Source organism: Mobula hypostoma, chromosome 13 (genome assembly GCF_963921235.1).
Source record: "Mobula hypostoma chromosome 13, sMobHyp1.1, whole genome shotgun sequence".
NCBI lineage: Eukaryota > Metazoa > Chordata > Chondrichthyes > Myliobatiformes > Myliobatidae > Mobula > Mobula hypostoma.
In genome coordinates this window covers 39,772,546-39,794,613 of record NC_086109.1, presented here as the reverse complement: position 1 = coordinate 39,794,613, position 22,068 = coordinate 39,772,546, and the positions used below count along the sequence as shown (strand labels likewise).

Here is a 22,068-nt window from a genome sequence, read left to right as displayed (position 1 = left end):
TTTTCCTTATCTCTCTCTCTCCTGAAGACAGGTGGCAGACCAACTGCTGATCACACAGGACAGCTAACATCTTAATGTATGTGTATTCTTGTCACAACAGTCAATCAAAAAAACACAGGAGTGTACACTGGATGAATTCCTCCATCGATAGCAATTAGGAATTAACACACAGTTTTAAAGTACTGTAGTAGTATTATTATTTTGTTGGAATTCATTCTGTATTTCATCTAAATACATAATTTATTGCTAAATTAAGCAGTAATTAGTCTATTTTATACTATTTTATACTACTTAAACTTCATCAAATTTCAGCAAATTGGGGCAATCACTTGATTTGGCCAAAATGTACTGGTCTTTACGTGTCCCAATTAATTGGAATCCATTTTATATAATTTTATTTTAAAATGCATTCAAAGATTGAATTATTTATTAAATTAAGGACATATAAGATATAGTAGAATACAGTCACACAAAAATATATTGTCCAAATCCCTGAGTCCATGAACGTTGCAGCAATCTGCTGTTGAATACAATCTAGCTTGTCTTCTGCTGGGCGAACACTGGGGAGCAGTTCCAACTCCAGCCTGGATGCTGCGCCACACTGCCTATGGCACTCTGGTGGAGTGCTCGATTCTGGCGTCGCCCCTGGGCATCTGCAAATAGGTGACACCGCAGACTGAGGCCATGCAGCACGCCTGCTGTTTGCCAACAGACTAACGAATTGGACTTGCAGCATTGCACACCACCAATGTCCAACAGGGTCTTGCAATCACAAGAAAAGAATCTAAGATATCATTCATTGTTAGACTGCACACCTCCTTCATGTACAGATGCTTCTCGGTCACAGGCAGCATCATGATCCACACCAAATCCAGTTCCTTTAGTTCCTCTATCAATGAGCAACTTGCTAATGGGGTGGACCTACAGTAGTTCTTAATGTCCAGCAGGGTCTTGCGATTATAAAAAATACATTTGAGAAAGACAATAACACCTTTGGTTGGCCCCGTAGTAACTGCTGTGTCAGAGCACACCATTATCTTACCAGAAAATACAACTATTTGTTCTTTGACATCCAATTACATAATCATTGCTGAGTCCCTGGCCATTGACCAGAAGCTTAATTGGACCACGCATCTATACATACTGGGCTAACAAATAAATCGGAGGACAGGTATCCTGAGGATTTCTGTAATAACATCTTGTGGTGCGTAGCGTATATTCTAACATTCCCAAAGTCTTTGAACCAGTTACAAGGCATAAATCAGGACTGTGCTGAAAAACTTTCCACTGGTTTAGATGAGCGTAACTCTAATAACAGTGGAGATGCTCAGTATCATTCAGGACATTGCAAGAAACTCACCTGATCGGCAGCCCACCCAGAGAAACCACTCACCCCACCTCTTTTACACAATGGACTTCTTCTGCAGCACCTGTCAAACTCATGGTCTCCACCATCTGCTATCTGATATGCTAACGGAAACAGGAACATAGGAACACCACCAGGACACTCTCCTCCAATTCACAAATAACCTTTGGCATGTAAAAATAATGCCCTTCCTTCACTGGCGCTCTGTTCAAATTCCCAACAGTGTTGAGGAAAAACTGCAATGCTTCAGTAGACCTTGAGAAGATAACAGCTCAGGCTCACCACTACCTTTTCAAGGACATTAAGTGTTGGCCTTGCAGGCAATGCTCACTACCTGAAAAAATGTACCCATTTAAAGAGTCAAGTTCAGCATACACTTGCAATGAATATGAAATTTCTGCAACAGTGTGTTGATTAATACTGGCAGGACACATACAGTAAACTGCAGTGTCCTTAGAAGCATTGATGTACAGAGTAAGCCGGGCTTTGCAAGTTCACAGATCCCCAAAAGTGGCAACAAAAGAAGATCAAGCAGTGAAGATAAAAACGCAAACACGAGGAATTCTGCAGATGCTGGAAATTGAAGCAACACCCATCAAAGTTGCTGGTGTACGCAGCAGGCCAGGCAGCATCTCTAGGAAGAGGTAGTGTCGACGTTTCAGGCCGAGACCCTTCGTCAGGACTAACTGAAGGAAGAGCTAGTAAGAGATTTGAAAGTGGGAGGGGGAGGGGGAGATCCAAAAGGATAGGAGAAGACAGGAGGCGGAGGGATGGAGCCAAGAGCTGGACAGGTGATTGGCAAAAGGGATATGAGGGGATCATGGGACAGGATCCACTAGAGAAAGCAGGATCTCCCAGTGGCCATGCATTTTAATTCCACATCCCATTCCCATTCCTAAAAATGCTATGCTATTTTTGCTACAATTTTGAAAAGAAAAATACTCAAAATCTTGTTTCAATGTCCTGATTGAAAACAGATTTATTGTTCAGCAAAATGTAAGTGCTTGAACAAAAACAGAAAAAAAAACACATCATAAAACCCATAAATTGACCATGGATTGCTGATCATGCTTGGGTAGAAATTCTTTTGCCCAATGTACACTGTTCTAAATATTAATCCAGATGAATTTAAACCAATTCATAGCAACTGCTTTGAACATGCCTTTATTACTTCTGAAACTGGAATGGGTTATCCACATCTACATGACGCAATCGCAACATAATCTTTCCAAAATCAAAAGCTATTACCAACTTCATCAAATGAAAACACTGTTAATTCATAGAAAATTAATTCCTAATAAGCCAGAGTAAATAATATCACAGATGTCCGCAACTGTCAACAGTACTGTGCTCCTGAGCATATTCTGTAAAATAGACAAGTATGGCAAAAAAAAGTTTCACAGAGAAAAAGTTATAGTTTTCTTTGCCTAGAAAAAGATGGTGAAGATTTGGTAAGAAATATACTTCAAATGATTGTAGTTCAACAAGCCACCACAATATATAAATAGAATTTTAAAACAAAGTATTGAGCATAATTGCAAATTTAATATTTAAGGAAAAATTGCACAAAATTTACATTACCAATATCTTCAAAAGTTTTTTTGAGTTTCCAGTTGTTTTCCCCTGTATTGGGATAGGCTGTGGACTCCTTTACTTCTATATTATTGCTTTCTCTCTTTGTTTCTCCTCTGAAACATGAAAATAGAAGATACAATGATTTGATGTAAAAATTATATTTTCATGAGTAAAACTGAGATCAAACTAAACAAACTTCAAAGAATACCTTACAAAGCTTCTTTTTGTTGGGATGAGATCATCACACTACATTATTCTTTTTTTCAAACTATCAATGCCATAATTTCTATATTTACAGGCATTTATTATGGTATTTCTGAATGGCCTACATTTCATTAACAGAGGTCAATTTACAATCTTCTTCATGCATGAAGTGTTAGTTGTCAGAAACAAACATCAGAACTTCAGAGAAAATACGAAGATGATATTCATTCCCAAATTCTGACTCATTGTGCACATAATTCTAATCAATCTTTCACCTTTATCACAGTATCTAAACAGATGTACTGACAATCTAAACAATTTTGACAAAGTTAATCTAACTGCAAATCTTCCTCGAACTGTCTACAGTCTTTGATACAGTTGATTCTACAGTCCAAGTGCATGGATAGTGAAAACACTACCTCAGAGCTCTGCCAATCTACAAACGTAGTTCAATCCTAACTACTGTAGCTGTCAGTATAGAGTTTTCACCTTCCTGTTGTGGTTGCCAGGATACTTCAGTTTCCTCTACATCCCAAAGACATGCATGCAGGTCAATAAGTTAATTGGCCATATCAAATATGAAACTGGTGGAATTTGGAGGAATTGACAGGACTAAGGGGACAGAAAAATAGGATTAATGCAAGCTGGTGCTTAATGGTCAGTGAGGTCAATGTGGGTCAATAGGCCTGTTTCTGTGTTGTATAACTAAGACAGTCGTTCAACCTGCTGCAGTTTTTGCTGATCACATGATTCTCCATTATTATCTACCCTGGTGAGGCTGCTCTCAACAGGTACTATTCTTACCTGGAAATCACCTGCATTAGCTTCTCTTCGTCTTCTTGATTTCATATTAAATTAGGCTTATCCTTGGATAACTCCCTTTTCTCATCTACTCCCTGTTCAGTGTTTCCAGTAGTTTAAGTTTTTATAGCAGGTTCAGTCAACCATTTAACCAAATATTTCCCAAACGTCTGTACATTATTTCACATATGGCCTAATTCCACTTTTTTTTCCATAAACGACAAAGTTTCAAGCATTCTTACAGCAAAAGTGTCAAAAATTTTCTTTGCAGCAGAAAACTAAAACTTTATTCACCACCAAAAAATATCTCAGTAACATTAATGATACCATTATTCACCTAAAAAGCACAGAACCAGCCTTCTGATGCATGTTGACAGTGCCCAACTCTGCTTCAGCAGCTTGAGCTCTCCAAATTGAAATACTGCTTGACTAATGTCCAGTAATTTAATGAACAGAAATTATGTCCAAATAATTACTCACAGAACCAGTTATTTTCTTCACTCCCCAGCAAAAACCCTGTTCTTTAATAACACAGTCTTTCTCACTGGAAACTTTGAAATCAAACCATGCAATCTGCAATATCTGTTTTCAAGGTGAGCTTGGAATTACCTTTTTCCACCTCTTTAACATTATTTGACACTGCTCCTACTTCAGTCCACCTGCTGCTGAGAGCCTCAAATATATCCTTCTCACCTCAATTGGAAATAGAGAATCATCCACTTAATGCAAAAAGCCATTGCTGGATTTGTTAGATTTGGTGAGGGGCTGTCTTTCAGTATGGAACTCAGTGGGTACCTCAAGTGAAATACACAGCTATTAGGCAGGTCTAGAGAGAGGTTCTAGTTGACACCATTTGTCCCTCCTGCTATCTGACCAACCAGGGGCATGTGAAGCAGACAACAACAACGTACAGCACTCTCTCTGGGCAGAATTGTTGGTCGACACCTGATCAATGCAAAAAAGTGGAACCTCTGCTCCAGCATGCCCCATCAAGTTCCAAGTTGCCCTGTAACTGTCGATGTTTGTATATCCATTTCCAACTTAGTCAGCATTTAAAACTGAAGTGAACCACAAAATGGATAGCCTTTGCCCAAGAGTTTTCTGACTGTCCAGCTTGATAATTGAAAGAACATGGACACAAAGGGAGTGCCTTTTATCAGGGAAGCGCATGTATCTGTGCTTCCAAATACCAGCCTTTAGAATCAGAATCAGAATCAACATCGCTGGCATATGTTGTGAAATTTGTTGTTTTGCGGTAGCAATACATAATAATAAAAAACTATAAATTACAGTAAAAATTAAATTAAGTAGTGGAAAAAGAGAGCAAAGAAAAGGTGAGGTAGTGTTCTTGGGTCCATTATCCATTCAGAGATCTGATGGTGGAGAGGAGAAAGCTGTTCCTGAAACACTGAGCATGTTCTGTAAGTAGTCTCACAATAACTGCTGATTCAAAGAATGAACACAGGACATTTGCAGTTTCTAAAGAGCTCCCATCTGATGTGTGGTGCTTAGAGTCTCACACAGATACAGTCTGTCTCTCAGGATGATAATACCTCTGGCAATGATTACTGCTGGCCTCTGCTCAAGGAGAAGTACCTTCTCCCTAAACAGACGACATCCATCGCATCCCTTACTACCAAATGCAGCCTGACATAAATCCACTTACAACGATGCAAATCCTAAAGATAAAAATTAGCTTTATTTGTCACATGGACATCTAAACACACAGTGAAGTGCGTCACTCGCATCGAGGACGTGCTGAGGGCAGCCCACAAGTACGCCATGCTTCCAGCACCCACATAAACTGCCTACAGCTTTCTAACCCTAAATTGTACGTCTTTGGAATGTTGGAGGAAACCAAAGCACCCAGAGGAAACCCAGTCATGGGGAGAACGTATAAGCTCCTTGCAGGCAGCAACAGGAATTAAAGATGGCACACTTAGAGACGACACCTGTAAAAAGTTGCACCAACCGCTACACTTTGAAGCCACGCCATAGTAAGTTGAAAGTAAAACTGCTCTTCACCTCTACAGCATCTGTCCCCTTCTATCCCCCTGTTCCATGACCTGTTCCAGGTCATGTTGAAAGCTGAGTGACAGTGCTTCTGAAGCACGTATAATAGACAACAAAGAAAGTCTGCCCTGCACTCAATGTATATCCAGACTCTCACACAACTTGTAAAATCAAAAAAAAATTGAAAAAAAGCTAAACAGACCGGGCGCATCTGAGGATAGTGAATGGAGTAAAGACTTCACTTGATGACCTTTCATCAGTACGTCTTTTAGCATCTTGGAGTTTTGATATTGTGCCAGAGTCTTCTGTCCCATGGAATGAAGAGGGTTCTGCTCCATATCAGTTCTGAATTATTTAATGTTCCCTTAAAAATGCATGGTTACAGGAATTGCACTGTGTTAGGAAATGTTTTCTTTCATGTAAAACACACTTAGATACTCTAAGCGCATCTTGCATTGACAAGTTATGCGCATGGAAGCAGCTGATCGAAGACTGATTATGTGCCATCAGGTAGCAATTATATTTCACACTCAGTCAATTGCGTAACACATTAAAAAGTTCCACATTATTAATCTCTAGGGCAGTCATTTTTGCTGTGTTTTTCGTCATGTTTGCTTTAGTAAGTTACTGAACACTTACAGCTGATAATGTGTGGACTCAGCACAAACTGGACTTCAAATTATGGATATAAAATTTTGACTGATTCTGTCAAGCATACATTAAGACAACACAGCCTAAGAGATCAGTGGTAAACCATGTTGACGTAAAGGCTGCAGAATTTTAATGCAAATTCAAATGGCTTTTTACCCATTTTGCCCATTCAAGTGAATGCAACAGTGTAAAAGAGCTCATTTAAAAACAACAGTGCATTCACCTTTGCAGCTGTTTCATATTAACACAAAAGTCAAATTTAACAGAATTTACCCATAATTAACAAGCACAGCTCCTTTAAGACTAATAAAAGTTAGCATTTTTAAGTGGTAACTTTTATTTAGCATAAGTTTTATTTTAAAAGTTATTAAAGAGACTATATAAATAGCTAACACAACAGGGGTTAAGTCAAATGCAGGGTATTGTGAACAGCAATGGCCAGGCTACAACCCTTTCGTCAGTTGGTACAAGCCAAAAAAATAGGAACTTCTGTAATTGCTATTTTTATCTCATATGCAAGCAAGTATACCATCAGTAAACCAATACAACTCCAATCCCAAGCAAATGGCAGCTTGGGCACCCATTCTTCAGTAAGTAAAATGATGAGTGTCTTAGGAAGGCAAGGCCATAGCTGTGCTGGAAAAAGCTACATCACAATTTAAAAACAAATCAAATGTTTTCATTTGTAAATTTGTTGCTCAGTTCTACTCCCCATGGCTGGTTTCAGGACACTGACTATAGGCCCGATTTAGCTTGCAGCGGAGAGTTTCAGGGCATGGCAGGGAAGGTGATGGATTTGGGTATTACCATTCCTCAGCAGGATGGTTTGGTACTCATACTTATAGGGGTGGGTGACTGGAATAAGATTTTACTGTCAATAGAGAAAATTGCAAGGAGGCATGATTTGCAATCAGATGTAGGTAAGAGAAAAGCATCAGGACATTTTGACACTGGTGTTGTAAAGTGTCAAAGACACTCATGGATCACACTTCTTTCAATTACGAAGGGTTAATATGACTGAGCATGGATACAAGGCTTAATACAATTGATTTGGAGAGAAAACATTATGGAATCCTTTTCTGAAGTAAATAATTGATGCCACACTAACATTAATGTTTAATAGCTTAGATAGATAATTGAAATAAACTAGGATAAAATCATTTGGAAATAGGTAAACACAAGGGCACAGACACATTAAAATTGGAATTAAATGTCAGAAGACCCATTTCTATTATGCATTTTATATAATTCTTCTTTGTAATAATAATTCCTTTATTAGTTTCGGTCGAATTCCATTCCAACTCCAGTAAACTGATAAGGACTGTTTATTTGGTCTTCCTTGGATGTTATTCTTATTAATAAATTTTGTTTTATTTTGCATATATTTAATGTGTTGATTTAAAATTTGTCAGACCATTTAACAGAAATCTCCTCACTAGAACACTATGATTTCTTGGTCAAACAAACTGCTTAAGATTGTGGCTGCTAGATCTTTTGTGATCATGCTTTTATTTTAATCCAGTGATGCAGTGTCAGGCTTGGCTGCTTTGATTTAAATCAGTAACTGCAAAACCTTATAACAAGCTGGAAATTTAGATTTTTTCCCATTTTTGCCACATAATAGTCTGGATCCATTAAGATACTGATGTTAATAAAAAATAGCAGCTTAAAATATTGGCAATTCAAAATATTAATAACATACTATAAGCACACACTGGTGATATTTCACCAAATTGATTGATACAGAAATCTTGACAAGGCCATTGTTGGAAAATGAAGTTCTCTGAATCATTTTTGAATTTGCTAGTAACATCGTTTTTATTTCACTATTTGAGTCCGATGGTTGTTATGATTTTCTACTTTATTATGCTACTTAAACGAAAGCTGTAATAGTCTTTTTCAAAGGAGAGCGGTGAAAATGGAATATGGGGCGGATGTATCCCAACAAAAAGGTCTTTCAGTTCAGCCTGTTAACCAGATAAAATTCAGGAAAGTCATGCTGGGAGGAGATTTTTCAGCACCAGCTGGGGTTATAGATTCGAGCTATTTGGGGAAGTTCCAAGGTATATGTAACCAGTATGTTCAGGCAGAGCATTAATATTTAAGTGAAGGTAATCAGCCCTGTGGTGAATTTTAGCTTGGATATGTTTGCCAGCTGGGTGTCTTTATGCTGGCACAGATGAGTCCTTCATTATGGGTTCCCTTAAAATTACTCTGTCACTGATCTCTTTGGACTTTGACTGAGTTATCATTTCTGCATGCGTCAACATGAATATATTGAACTCCTGGCGATGCTCTTTTGCAAGGTTGCCATATTTATTGAAGTCCATTTGTAAAATATAAATGTGATCTAACGATTCTTCAGAACTAAGTTACACTCCAAATATCACCATCGATACACATGTGAGCACAAAATAAGAATTGGCAGCATATGGATAAAGATTTCAAACAAACAGCAAAAAATGTTAAAATTCTCATCACTTATGAGGAAAAACAGGCTAGAGAATGTACCATTCCTGAAAAGCCAATTAAAGTGGGGTTTTGAGGTTCCTGTGACATTTTTGTGAAAGATCTCCAATTAAGATTTAGTTTGTGAATAAGGCCAAAGGTGTAGAGTACAAAACCTGCTCCATTATGCACAAAATCCTTTTGTATATACAACCACACAGCAAGTTAACTGAGCAGTCGTTTGCCAGCAAAGTAGTGAGGATCAGATGGATAAAGACTAGAGAATTTGGGAAAAAGATTGCAAGGTGGGCAGAAGGTCAAGAGGAAGGATCAGCATGAAAGTAATTGGGACAGACAGCCCACCTCCTATCAGTGAGGTAAGTGTAGCTGGGGAGATGGAGGAGGTCAAGGTCATTTAGAAGGTCAGTCAGTGTAACTAGAAGGGAGGTGATGAGCTGGAATCAGGGGTAAACTACTTAGAAACATAGCTCAGGGTTGGCACAGCAGTATAGCAGTTAGCATAAAGTTATTACAGCACATACAACTCTGATTCAATTCTGCCACTCTGTCAAGAGCTTTTCCATTCTCCCCGTGACCTTGTGGATTTCTCCTGAGTGCTCAGGTTTCTTCCTACATTCCAAAGACAAACTGTATGTTAGCTTAATTGGTCACAAGGTGTCAATGGACGACGGGGGCTCATTGTGCCAGAAGGGTCAATTATTGTGTAGTATCTCTAAATAAATAAAATGGAGGTGGAGCAACAACTGGGGTAGGTCACACAACAACAGTAAGGGTGGAAATAATGTGGACATGATTAATACTGGAAAATGGAAGAAGCATCCAGCTGGGAAATGAAAATCATGGACTCCCAGCAGCAGCCAAGTAAACCCATCCCCTCGTACCATTTTAAATAATGGCTTCCATACTCAAGCAAAGCCTGCTTCAGGTGCAGTGCTCCTGTTGCTTGCTGCCTTCCTTCAAGGAGAACAACTTTGCTCAAGTAACACCAACATTTCTATTGCACATCACACATGCTGGATGGTTCTCTGTCTATGTGTTGCAGAGTGTGTGTTAACAAATTCCTTGCAAAGGAATAGTACCACATCATGCACTCTGATCAATAGCTACAATCAGGTCTTCTTTGATAACTTTCCACCACAGAGCAGAGAAATACACTCTTCTACATGGAAAGAACTTTTACACTGCAAGGTGCTAAGATCTGGAATGCACTATATGAACAGCTGACAGGAGATTCAAAAACTTTTTTTTAGATTAGATTATGAGGACACGTAGTCCTCTTTTATTGTCATTTAGTAATGCATGCATTAAGAAATGATATAAAGTTTTTCCAGAATGATATCACAGAAACACATGACAAACCAAGGTTATAAAACTGGCAAAAAACACATACAGGTGTCCCCCGCTTTTTGAATGTTCACTTTACGAAACCTCACTTTACGAAAGACCTACAATAGTTCCCTGTTTTTGCTAACAGAAGGTGTTTTCACGGTTACGAAAAAAATCAGCCTGTGAAAAAATCAGTGCACGATAAAAGGCAGTGCACGCCTCGAGCAGCCGCTCTCCCCCGGATTCGGAACGGCATTCTCGCCGGCATTGCTTAAACACGTGCCTGTGAGCAGCCATTTGCAAGATGAGTTCTAAGGTATCAGAAGAGCCTAAAAGAGCTTGTAAGGGTGTTACACTTAGCATAAAACTAGACATAATTAAGCGTTTTGGTCGTGGTGAACAAAGTAAGGACAACGTGAGTTTGGCTTGTGGAAGCTGACGAAGATGATGTTGAAGAGGTTTTGGCATCCCATGACCAAGAACTGATAGATGAAGAGCTGATGCAATTGGAAGAGGAAAGGATAACAATCGAAACCGAATGCAGTAGCGAACTGAACGTGAAGCAACTGCGTGAGATTTTCACTGCAATGATAAAGTACGGCTTTAATTTTGAAATGGTACGTAGGTTTAGGTCGGCGGCCCGGAGGGTGGAGGCCACTGCACCGCCCAAACTCCGACAACTCAGTCTAACACATCATGATCAGTGTGCTCGGCGCTGTCTTCCCGATTCCTGTGATACTACACTGTACATACATTATTTCTACTTTATATAGGCTGTGTATTTTTACGTGTTATTTGGTATGATTTGGCAGCTTCATAGCTTAAAGGTTACTAGAGAGAGTGTTTTTGCCAACAGTGCTTGCATGAAATTTTCTGCCAAGAGCGCTTGTGCCGTGTTTTTGCCGAGGGCGCTTGCGTGAGATTTTCGCTACAGAAAAACAGTGCAGGCAATGATTGTGGAAAAGTATTTCTACTTTAAATAGGCTGTGTATTTATCATATCATTCCTGCTTTTACTATATGTTACTGTTATTTTAGGTTTTATGTGTTATTTGGCATGATTTGGTAGGTTATTTTTTGGGTCTGTGAAAGCTCACAAAATTTTCCCATATAAGTAAATGGTAATTGCTTCTTTGCTTTACGACATTCCGGCTTATGAACCGTTTCATAGGAACGCTCTATCTTCAGATGCGGGGGAAACCTGTAATTTTAACATATAGTTACAACAGTGCAAAGCAATACCATAATTTGATAAGAACAGACCATGGGCACGGTACAGTCTCAAAGTCACTCGAAAGTCCCATCACCTCACGCAGACGGTAAACTTCCAGCGCCGCAAACTTGCCGATGCAACATCCCGGAAGCATCTGACCACAGTCCGACTCTGAGTCCGTCCGAAAACTCCGAGCCTCCAACCTGCTCCCCGACACCAATACACCGAGCACCATCTCCGCCAAGCGCTTCGACCCCGGCCCCAGCAACAGGCAACAGGCAAGGCCGAGGATTTGGGGCCTTCCCTCGGAGATTCTCAATCGCACAGTAGCCGCGGTAGCAAAGTAGGCATTTCAGAAGTTTCTCCAGATGTTCCTCCATGCTTCTTCACGTCTGTCTCCATCAAATCAGGATTGTGCACGGCATCCTACTTCACAGATACGATATCAATTCGGAATGGCCGCGCACGCTGCGTCGCACCAGCATCTTCTCCTCCCTCCTTTCAACTTTCAAAAGAGATTTGGATAAAGGGGAAAAATATATACTTGAAAAGGTTAAGAAGAAAGGGCAGGTGAGTGGGATCCCTGGTTACTTCCATCATGGAGCTCTTACAAACAGAATTGTTCAACGATCCCCTCTGTGTAACTTTGAGAGTCAATGCTTTCTGCAGGATGTTTCAACTTCATCTTCTCTCCTTTCTTCAGGCAGTCCTACTTTGGAATGAACATGTACTGGGAGAAGGCAAGAGAATGGGGTTGAGAGGGATAATAAATCACCCATAATTAAATAGAGGAGCAGACTCGATAGGCCAAATGGCTTGTACATCTTATTGTCTTATAACCTCATGTACTCCACCAAAAACAAAAAACATTTCCCTTAACTTTAAATCAAAGAGTTCTTTCAGTGGCGTCAAGCAAGTCTACAATGCCCATGGGCCAGAAAGTTACATCCAGGCATTTTAGCTTTGGCCTTGTCAGAATAAAAAACACCTGCGAGATTCTCCTCAGGCTTTGCCACATCCTGTTATGCTTCATGTTCTGTTAACTATTTTCCCAACAAAAATAGAACGCACCTTCAAATCTTCAAAAGCTTTGAAAAGACCTCATTTCCTATTACGTTTTTTTTAAATTACTGGGTGTTTTTTTTCGCTCCTGAACAGCTGCTTATAAGGGAAGGATACAAAGAAGAAAGGAAGCATCCAATCTCAATATTTTTAGCCTAAAAATGAAGCAGAAAAGTAATGACTGAGGAGGGCCATAAGATTCATTAAGTCTTCAAAACTGAAACATGCAATTAAATTCACAAGTGTGGTAACGTTTCAGTTGATGTTATGGGCTAACAACCACTTTCCCAACACAGCCACTTCCTGACTTGGATGTTGCCATTCTGTGCACATAGTGAGTAGAGACTAGAGCTTCCATGTTTACTCCAGGTCACGACTGTGCTGAGTAAGATGTTTGTTACACAATGGCATTAGCTAAAGGCTAAGGTTACGTTTCCTCACACTCTCTTGGTTGTTTCAGTGTGGACACTAAAACAATAAATAATCACATGGGGCTATGGAACCAAACCAAACCCAAAAGACAGACTGTGACAAAATCTGCTTCTGCACTGCATGTTGAAATGCAAGCAGCTGAGAACAAATTTCTACATTTCTGAGTCCTGTGAGAACAGGATAGCTTTTACAAACGTATATTCACTGCATTGTTTATTAAATATTTTATGCTTTTCAGCAAACCACATTTATATTGCAGTACCTTCTTAAGTATTTCAATTGTTATGTTCCATTAGTTTCCTCAATGGTACCAAGGAAGAAAATGTAAAAAAAAATCAACAAAAAACCAACAAAATTGATTAAATGGCCATATATTTCAAATAGAGTGGTGCCAGAATATGAAGGGGAACTTGCAAATTTTAAGTCCTGCACTCATTGTCCTTAGTGATAAAGATTTGGAACTCCCAAGCAAGAGAGAATCTACAGATGCTGCAAATCCAAGCACCACACACAAAATGCTGGAGGAACTCAGCAGGCCAGGCAGCATCTACGGAAAAAAGTACAGTTGACGTTTCGGGCCGAGAATTAGAACTGACAGGCGTTAAGGCCGATGAGGTACTGTGATACATGCTTAATTCTGTGCCATAGCCAAAGAGGCATTCCCAGAAAACAATTTGAGCACATCAGAAATGATATCTGCACTTTCACTACAGTTAGAGAGCACAATCCCAGAAAGGGCAGGATAAACTTCACATGTCTGGTGGCAGATTGTCTGTTAGAAGTGAATTAAATTAACCTTATTTTTTTTAGCATCAACTCACTTCAGATACAATGGCCAAGAACACTGCTTTGGCCTGGAATCTGCAACTTGCCGGAAGAGGTGGGAACGACCATGCTATTGCTGGCAATAAGTTCCCTCCAAGCCCTAAAGGATGCATTTTTATGTACAGTCACCTCATGCTTACTTACTACTTAGGGAAGACCCAAGGGAGTATGGGATTAGTGTTAAATGTTTGTAAGTCACTCCCTCACATCAAAGGGGAAGGAAACTCACAGCTCACTTGCACGTGTGCCATAAATAGGATTACAATTACACTGAGGTTGCTGTACTTATAAAAACTGTCCTTAGCAATGTATCACAGTGAGCGGCATGTACTGAACCAACAAGAACAGGAATGGTTTACTTCAAGTTTTTACTTAGAAAGGAAATCAAGGCTATAACTTTCCATTGCATTAATTGATTAGTAAGAACACTTGTAACTGACTACTAATGGAAAAATAAACTCAGGGATCAAAACTGGTTTGCTTATTTTTATTTCCAAGAAGATAGACCACAGGGAAGTATGCAGGCTGATGGGATTGCTGTGAAAGCTACCATGGACATGATAGGTCAAATAGCCTCCGTCTAAGCCACAAGCAAACACGGAAATATGGATCTTTTGGGCAAGGCAAAATATTCTTCTTTTGGCTTGTGCTTTGCATGGTTTCTAACATACCAAGATGTAAGCATATCTATATTATTAAAATGTGACAATATTCATTTCCACCACCAGGGGGAAATAAACCAAGGAAAAGGAATATCACCTCTGTTTAAGAGAATAAATAAGGAAGTGATAAAGGATGCAACAAAAAGGATAGGACTTGAAAATCCAGTAGCGTTGCCATATAGAAATAAAAGAAAACTTAAGGAAACATGTTCACAACAGGAATTCTGCAGATGCTGGAAATTCAAGCAACACACATCAAAGTTGCTGGTGAACACAGCAGGCCAGGCAGCATCTGTAGGAAGAGGTGCAGTCGACGTTTCAGGCCGAGACCCTTCGTCAGGACCTGTCGAAGGGTCTCGGCCTGAAACGTCGACTGCACCTCTTCCTACAGATGCTGCCTGGCCTGCTGCGTTCACCAGCAACTTTGAAACATGTTCACCTTACTTTGGGTTTAGAAGAAAGAGAGTATTTGTGGAAAGATGCTACTATTGCAATTGCATTGGAATTATTTGGCCAGAAACAAAGTAGTTCTGAACTGCAGATTTTCCACATTGGTTGGTCAAAACGTTGCCAGAGTTTGGAGATTTTGCTGTGTTGACAAACTGACTCATTGCTTGATGTTTTAACAAGTACATTGAATTGGCTGAGGTCTGGTATCTATCATAGGCAGGGATCTCAGGAAGTAGTGGAGAAGGATTATTTCTCTGTCACTTCTATTTAAAGAAATAAATCAGGCTTGCCTTGCATAAATGTTAATTCTACTGCATAGAGTACAGAGGATAAAGGTAGTTTGGCCTGGGGAGGAGAGCAGGGAGCTCGAAGTTCTTAAGAATTCCAGAGATAAGGGAAATAAGTTCCTCTGGCAGGCAAAAGCAGATCAAGGGAGCATAGTCTTCAAATTAAAGCCAGACCATTCATGATTGAAATCAGGAAGCACCTCCTCACGCACAAAAGTCTGGAAGGTTCTTTAGAAAGGATACAGCTTAAGGAAATGTTTGTTTGATGATGAACTTCAATAAAAGATAAATTACAAAAAGAAGAAAGGCTGGAAATGCTGACTTAATGGCACCTTTCACAATAGACAAATAGATTTTTGTTTATAAGCCATCCTCTTATAGTTGCTTCACTGCCCGCGCCCTCCCCCACCCCCACCATTCATGAATGCAGTGCTCTGATCAAATCTGCTAGGTGTGAAAAGGTTGAGCTCTGTCTATAACATTTACTCCTTGCTGGTTTGCGAGTTTATAATGCAGTTTCAACAGATCAACACCTATTTTCAAACTACTCCCTGTGCCGCTCCTAACAAATAATTTTTTACACGCTTACACAAGGGAACATGATATGGATTATCAGACATAAGGTTGCAATATTGCCAACCCATTAGTTTATAAATGATTTTGCAATAATTTATAAACAAACTTGTCAAAGACACTGACGTCCTACAATACTCCTGTTCTAATAATCAGATCTGTTTGTAAACTAGAGACACAAGAGATCGCAGATGCTATAATCAGGAGTAACAAACGATTTACTGGAGGAACTCAAGAGGGTCCAGCAGCATCTGTGGAGATAAAAGGCATTGTCCATCAAGCCTGAGTGTGGAGAAGGAAGATAGCCAATATAAGGAGAGGAAGGGGGAGGGAAGATGAGACAGGGGACATGAGGTGATTGGAGGGTCGAAGATAGTTAGAGAATGATGGGCAGATGGAGCCCGGTGGGGGGATGGGGTGTGATGGAGCTTGGAGACAGATGCAGATGGATGAAAGGTAGTTCATTCATTATGTGCTGAGTCATATGATTTGGACGATCATGGTCTTTCCATGACCATGATTGTTCTTGGCACATCTTTCAACAGAAGTGGTTTAACATTGTCTTCTTCTGGGCAGTGTCTTTACAAGACAAGTGACCCCAGCCTCCGTCAACACTTTTCAGAGATTGTCTGCTTGGCGTCAGTGGTCGTATAACCAGGATTTGTGAAATGCACCATCTGCTCATACTTCCATCCACCCACCACCTGCTCCCATGGCTTCATGTGACCCTGATTTGGGGGAAGGGGTGGGGGCGCTAAGCCTGGGCTACCCCTTACCCAAGGGTGACCTGCAGGCTGGCTGAGGGAAGGAGCACCTTACACCTCCTTTGCTAGCGACGTACTACATCTCCAACCCGCCTCCCATATGATAGGTAGAGGTAGGCAAAAAAAAAGACAGAATGAGCCAGGAAAGGCAGGATGTGGGAAAGGTGGAGACAGCTGCTGTAACCTATTTGCAAGCTCTCCCAATTGCCACAGTGGCACATGATCTAAGATGAAGAATGTTTTTTTTGTCTTCCCAAGGATAATGTGATGGCTGCACAAACAGAGAGAAAAAGTGACAGATGTTGGAAATCTGAAATAAAAACAGAAAAATGCCGAAATTACTTTTTGGAAGAAAACTAAGTTAATATTTTAGGTTGATGATCTTTCATCAAAACTGACAAAGTGAGGGCAGGGTTGAATGGGTCAAAGTTCAACCCAAGATGGCAGTGAGAAAATGGGTGAATTGTGTGGGGGGGGGTCAGCTAGAGAGAAGGAATCTGGACACAGGAGCATAAAAGCTACGATGTAAGGGCAGTTAAAAACTGAGAACATAAAGGAGTATAAATATTATAATTGAAAAGTTGTAGGGTGTGCCTGTGAGAATGGAGAACTGAGCCAATATCACAAATGGACTGGGCTAGCCAGTTCAGACACAGGCAGAGTGAGTTAGTTGAATTGTAGAACTTGATACAAGTCCAGAAGCTGCAATGCATCCAGAGTTACTGTTCCTTAAGTTTGTGTTAGGTCTCATGACCACAGTGAAAGAAGCCACAGACAGACGAGGAAAGGGATGGGAATTAAACAGGAAGCTCAGGGTTTCCCCCTGAAGTCACTCAATCTGTGTTTGGTTTCTGCAATGTAGACGAGTGCATATAGTCTACACTGAGTGCAGTACACTAAACTGGAAGAAGTGCAAGTGAATCATTGCTTCAATTGGAAGGAATGCATGAATCCCTGGGTGGTGGGAAGGGAAGCAATAAAAGGGCAGATGTTGCATCTCCTGAGGTTACTTCGGAAAGTGCCACGAGAGAGGAAGGGATTAGTGGAGGCAAAAGAATGGACCAGGGTATTGAGAAGGTCATGCGCTATTCAAAACGCTGAAAAAGGAGGGGAATTGGAAATGTTTATGTAAATCCAGTCAATTGCTCATATTTATGAATTTTATTTTTTAATTGACTAGAATACGTATTTTAATAGATTTTAAATGTTTTGATAATACATGTGACCACCAGGTACAGAATACATTAACAAAGCATTCAATCTTATTAGTCACTGGTTGGCTGCATTTAGTGGGTGACAAGCAATGTCCATGGCAGAATTTGACTTACACCAAGCCCACTGCCTCCATCATGGTTCTGTCTGGCCACGATGGGATAATATCAATCTAATACATACGGCAATAGCAACTTGGTCTTTATGATTGGTAACTGATTTATTATTGTCACATGTACCAAAATACAGAGAAAAGCTTTTGTTTGTACACCATCCAGACAGATTGTTCCCTACATAAGTAAATGAGGGAAAAAAACACGAATGTGGAACATAGTGCTACAAGAAAGCAGAATATTCTGTTACAGATTTTGCAGCATAGCATTGTTAACCTAGTTTAATAGAAAACCTGAGATGATTCACAGGAACATACATTAAACATTATGTCTCTAGCTGAAAGGAAATATCAGCAGAGAACAGGTTTTAAGGAACTGAGATCGAGATGTTACACAGAATGCCTGACAAAGGTGCAAAAAGTAATGGGCAGATAAATACAAAGTTTTATGGATTGAGAAGAGGGATGGATTAGGCATATTAGGCTGCTCAATAAAATGAAATCTATCATGTCCATTCACAAACAAGAGAAAATCTGCAGATGCTAGAAATCCAAGCTACAGACACAAAATGCTGGAGGAACTCAGCAGGCCGGACACTTCGTCCTGATGAGGGGTCTTGGCCCAAAATGTCAACTGTCCTCTTTTCCATAGATGATGCCTGGCCTGCTGAGTTCCTCCAGCATTTTGTTTGAGTGTTGCATGCTTCTCCACTGTTGGTTTGCGATCAGCTACCAATGCTCACAACTAGAATCAGTATCCTTAAAATGGAAATGGACAGTTGTCTGTGCAATGTAAATTTACAGCAGTTCTTAAAGTGTATCTATTAAGTAACATAGCATACATTACAAGGTCTGTTTTCACAAAGAATTCAAACAGTTTGAGTGATTATCTAGAGTGACTCTGAATAGGAGCTTATTATTACAGTGGTGGAGGCAGAAATAGGGTGTCCAAGAAAGTTGAATACATTCAAGGATTTTGTAGGAAAACAGAAGACTGAAAATGAAGTCTTCTTGCTTTAAGAAATATCTTGATTTCAAAGGGTAATGTGGGGAGGTTCCATAGATCCTCTGAGGGGACAGCCTATTTATAATATCAACTGGTATGAATCCAGAAGGCCATGTCATGATTTCAGCGCTTTAGTGCGATCAGAGGTGGTCTCACTCACCTGCGGAGATGAGAAAGAGCATGTGATGGGAGTGAACTCAGCAAAACTTAAGATGGCTCAGACAGAAAAGATGTGACAAGAATGGTCTCAGATCAAAGCAGCTTATGAGCTCCTTGTACTTACGACTAAATTCTCCTCGGACATCCAGCCGGGTACAAGAATCAATTTTAACCGACATTTCGATGACAAACTTTGGCATCTTCATAGAGATGATGCCTGGGCATGTCTAACCCAGTGTATATATATATATACGCGTCATCCGTTCCTCCTGATTGGTTAGTCCTCATCCAATCAGGTTTCCACCATCCCACCTTGTTTGCAATTTGAATTCCAGTTCTTACTTAGGCGAGACCTTCGTCTTTGCTAAAATTCTTTTCTTCTAGTTTTATTTCAATGGCTTCCTTCACCAGGTGGCCCCAAAAGCCATTGGTGTGGCGCAGTAACTTTGTGCCGTGAAAGTCAATCCTAGGGCCATTGCGAATGCCATTTTCTGCTACTGCCAATTTCTCTAGGTAACCCAAACATATACAGCTCCTGTGCTCCTTGATACGGGTTTCCACCAAGCGGCCCACCTGACCTATATACACTGCTCCTGAAGAAATACCTGATCAGTACCATCCACAAACCCATAAGGAAGCTCAGATGACAGCTCATGCAGGTCAAAGATGACCTGGGACTCAGGACGGCTGGCAATTTACAGGATTCCCTGACTTTCAGTCTTGAATTGAACTCATTACTTCTCGTATCTGGTAAAATTTAGATTCTGCCAAAAAATGTGTGGATTAGTAAGTATGGAGGAAAGTTATGCAATTCCATCCTTCTGTGTAATCAAGATGAATATTTTGTCAAGCAAAGCAGATCTTGCAAAATGTTCTCCATTCCCTCATTATACTGGTGTCAGAGTTAGAATGTCTCTCCTGCGCTTTAACTAAGAAACAATCTCATTCCATCTCCATGGGCTCTGCTCTCATTCAGTTTCTCACCTAGTATGCTGCATCACTTGTTAACAATGCCATTGGTTAAAAAAGGAGAAAAGGAATGTTTGTTAAATCTCTCTTTCTAAGTTCTGACAAAGGTCTCAGAAATGCTAACTGTCTTTCTTCTAACGAAGCAAGTCTTCACAATTAAATTTTTAAAAACTATTAAATAACAGAAGTGAAAAATCAAGTCTAACCAAATACTGGAATTTTTAATAAGATACGGAGTGGCACAGTTGTGTAATAGTTCGCACAACACTTTACAGTACCAGCGATCCGGGTTCAATTGCCACCGCTGTCTGTAAGGAGTTTGTACGTTCTCCCTGGGCGTTGCTGAGTGGCTGGGCTCAAAGGGACAGAACAGCCTATTCCGCGCTGTATCTCAATAAACAAATAGTCACATGTATTTACAACTGAAGACTTCATCCCATTTCAGTTTATATACTATGACTATGATGTTACTTATCATCTAGCTATTAAATAATCAATCAGATAAATTGCTTAAAAAATCAAAATTGAGCTTAAAAACAAATCTGTTCCAATCAATAGTTTACGAATTAAACCAGTTAGGCTTTTTACAGGATTACAGCTGAAACGTAAAGCAATAACTAAGTAGTTGTCATTAGCCAACATACAATATTTAATGAAGTGGCTATTACAATTATCATCAGAATTTACAACAATGTGTTGACAATTTTGCAACTAAGTGCTAAAGACAAGTCTGAAGGATTTGCGATCATTTTCTGGCAGTAGTACAGAGCAGGTCCATTTTATATTCCTTCACAGATCCCTGCCAGCACAGACGCAGGCTATGGTTAATTTAATTAATTTGACATTAGTTCAAAAAATAGCTAAAAACATTGAATGCACTGCAGATTATGGGACTACATAATTTCCAGGTTTTGATTCCATGTACTATATTGTGGAACAGGTTGCATCCTTAGTCATGTTCTTGCAGTATAGTTGCAATATTGTCACTTATTCCACAATGTGACAAAGTTGCCTGGGTGATGAAGAATTTTGGCCCAAAACACCAGCTGTTCAATCCTCTCCCACAGATGCTGCCTGACCTACTCAGCTCCTCCAGATCTTGCGATGGTCCCTCTGGATTTCCAGCATCTGCAAAATCTCTTGTGTTCAAGACAAGTTCAATTCCTGCCCCAACGATCTCCTCACAATTAGCAGTCATGCAAAGAATTGTTAAAAGTGCTATTAAGTGGTAGGTACTCACTAAAAACCTGAACTTAGTTTGACCTTTACCAGATCCACTTGGCTTCAGTCCAGACAACTAAATTCAGGAGGTAACTGCACTTTCTTCATGGCAATACATAAGCCAGCGTGGCATCAGGAAGTCCTGGTAAAACTGAATTCAATAGACATCAAGTGGAAAACATTCCAATGACAGGTTGTCAGAGACCTCAGCCACATGTCACTGCAGTAAATGTCTTGGACTTAACAATCTTCAGCTACTTCTTTAATAACTCCTTATTAAATTTCTGATGATGGTGCAAACTTTGTCCATTTGCAAGTCCTTATTAAACAGCACACAGCAAACTCAAGACAACATTCAAGTTTCCACTGATAATCTTATTCAAGTCAGGCAATGAACATCAATCACCAGAGTTTGACCTTTTACCTTTGGTCATTCGAAAACATTATTATTATTGAAGCCCCATCACCCCATCACCACTGAGTAGAAATTTAACTGGACTTGCATCCTGCAGCGAGTTCCTCACCCTCTGATTACGGAGCCTTTCTGTCACCCATAGAACACAAGTCACAACTGTGATGGACCGCTCTGCACTGGTACAACTCCAACAATGTTCACATGACTGCATTCAAACTAACATCTTAATTTGTCACCATACTGCTTTGTAAATTGTTTCATCTAAAGACAATCGTTTGAACCTTCCTGGCCTCAGTCCACCA

The 22,068-nt window shown here is 40.0% G+C and overlaps 1 protein-coding gene across 4 annotated transcripts in view; it reads right to left on the bottom strand.

Annotated features, from left to right (window-relative positions):
* The window catches only part of LOC134355549 (neuron navigator 1-like), a 664,756-nt gene that overhangs the window by 418,776 nt on the left and 223,912 nt on the right, over positions 1-22,068 (bottom strand). For all 4 annotated transcript variants that reach the window (XM_063065565.1, XM_063065568.1, XM_063065567.1 and 1 more), the window contains one exon: positions 2,948-3,054. In XM_063065565.1, the coding sequence (XP_062921635.1) occupies positions 2,948-3,054 (107 nt within the window). The remainder of the gene's footprint in view (positions 1-2,947; positions 3,055-22,068) is intronic.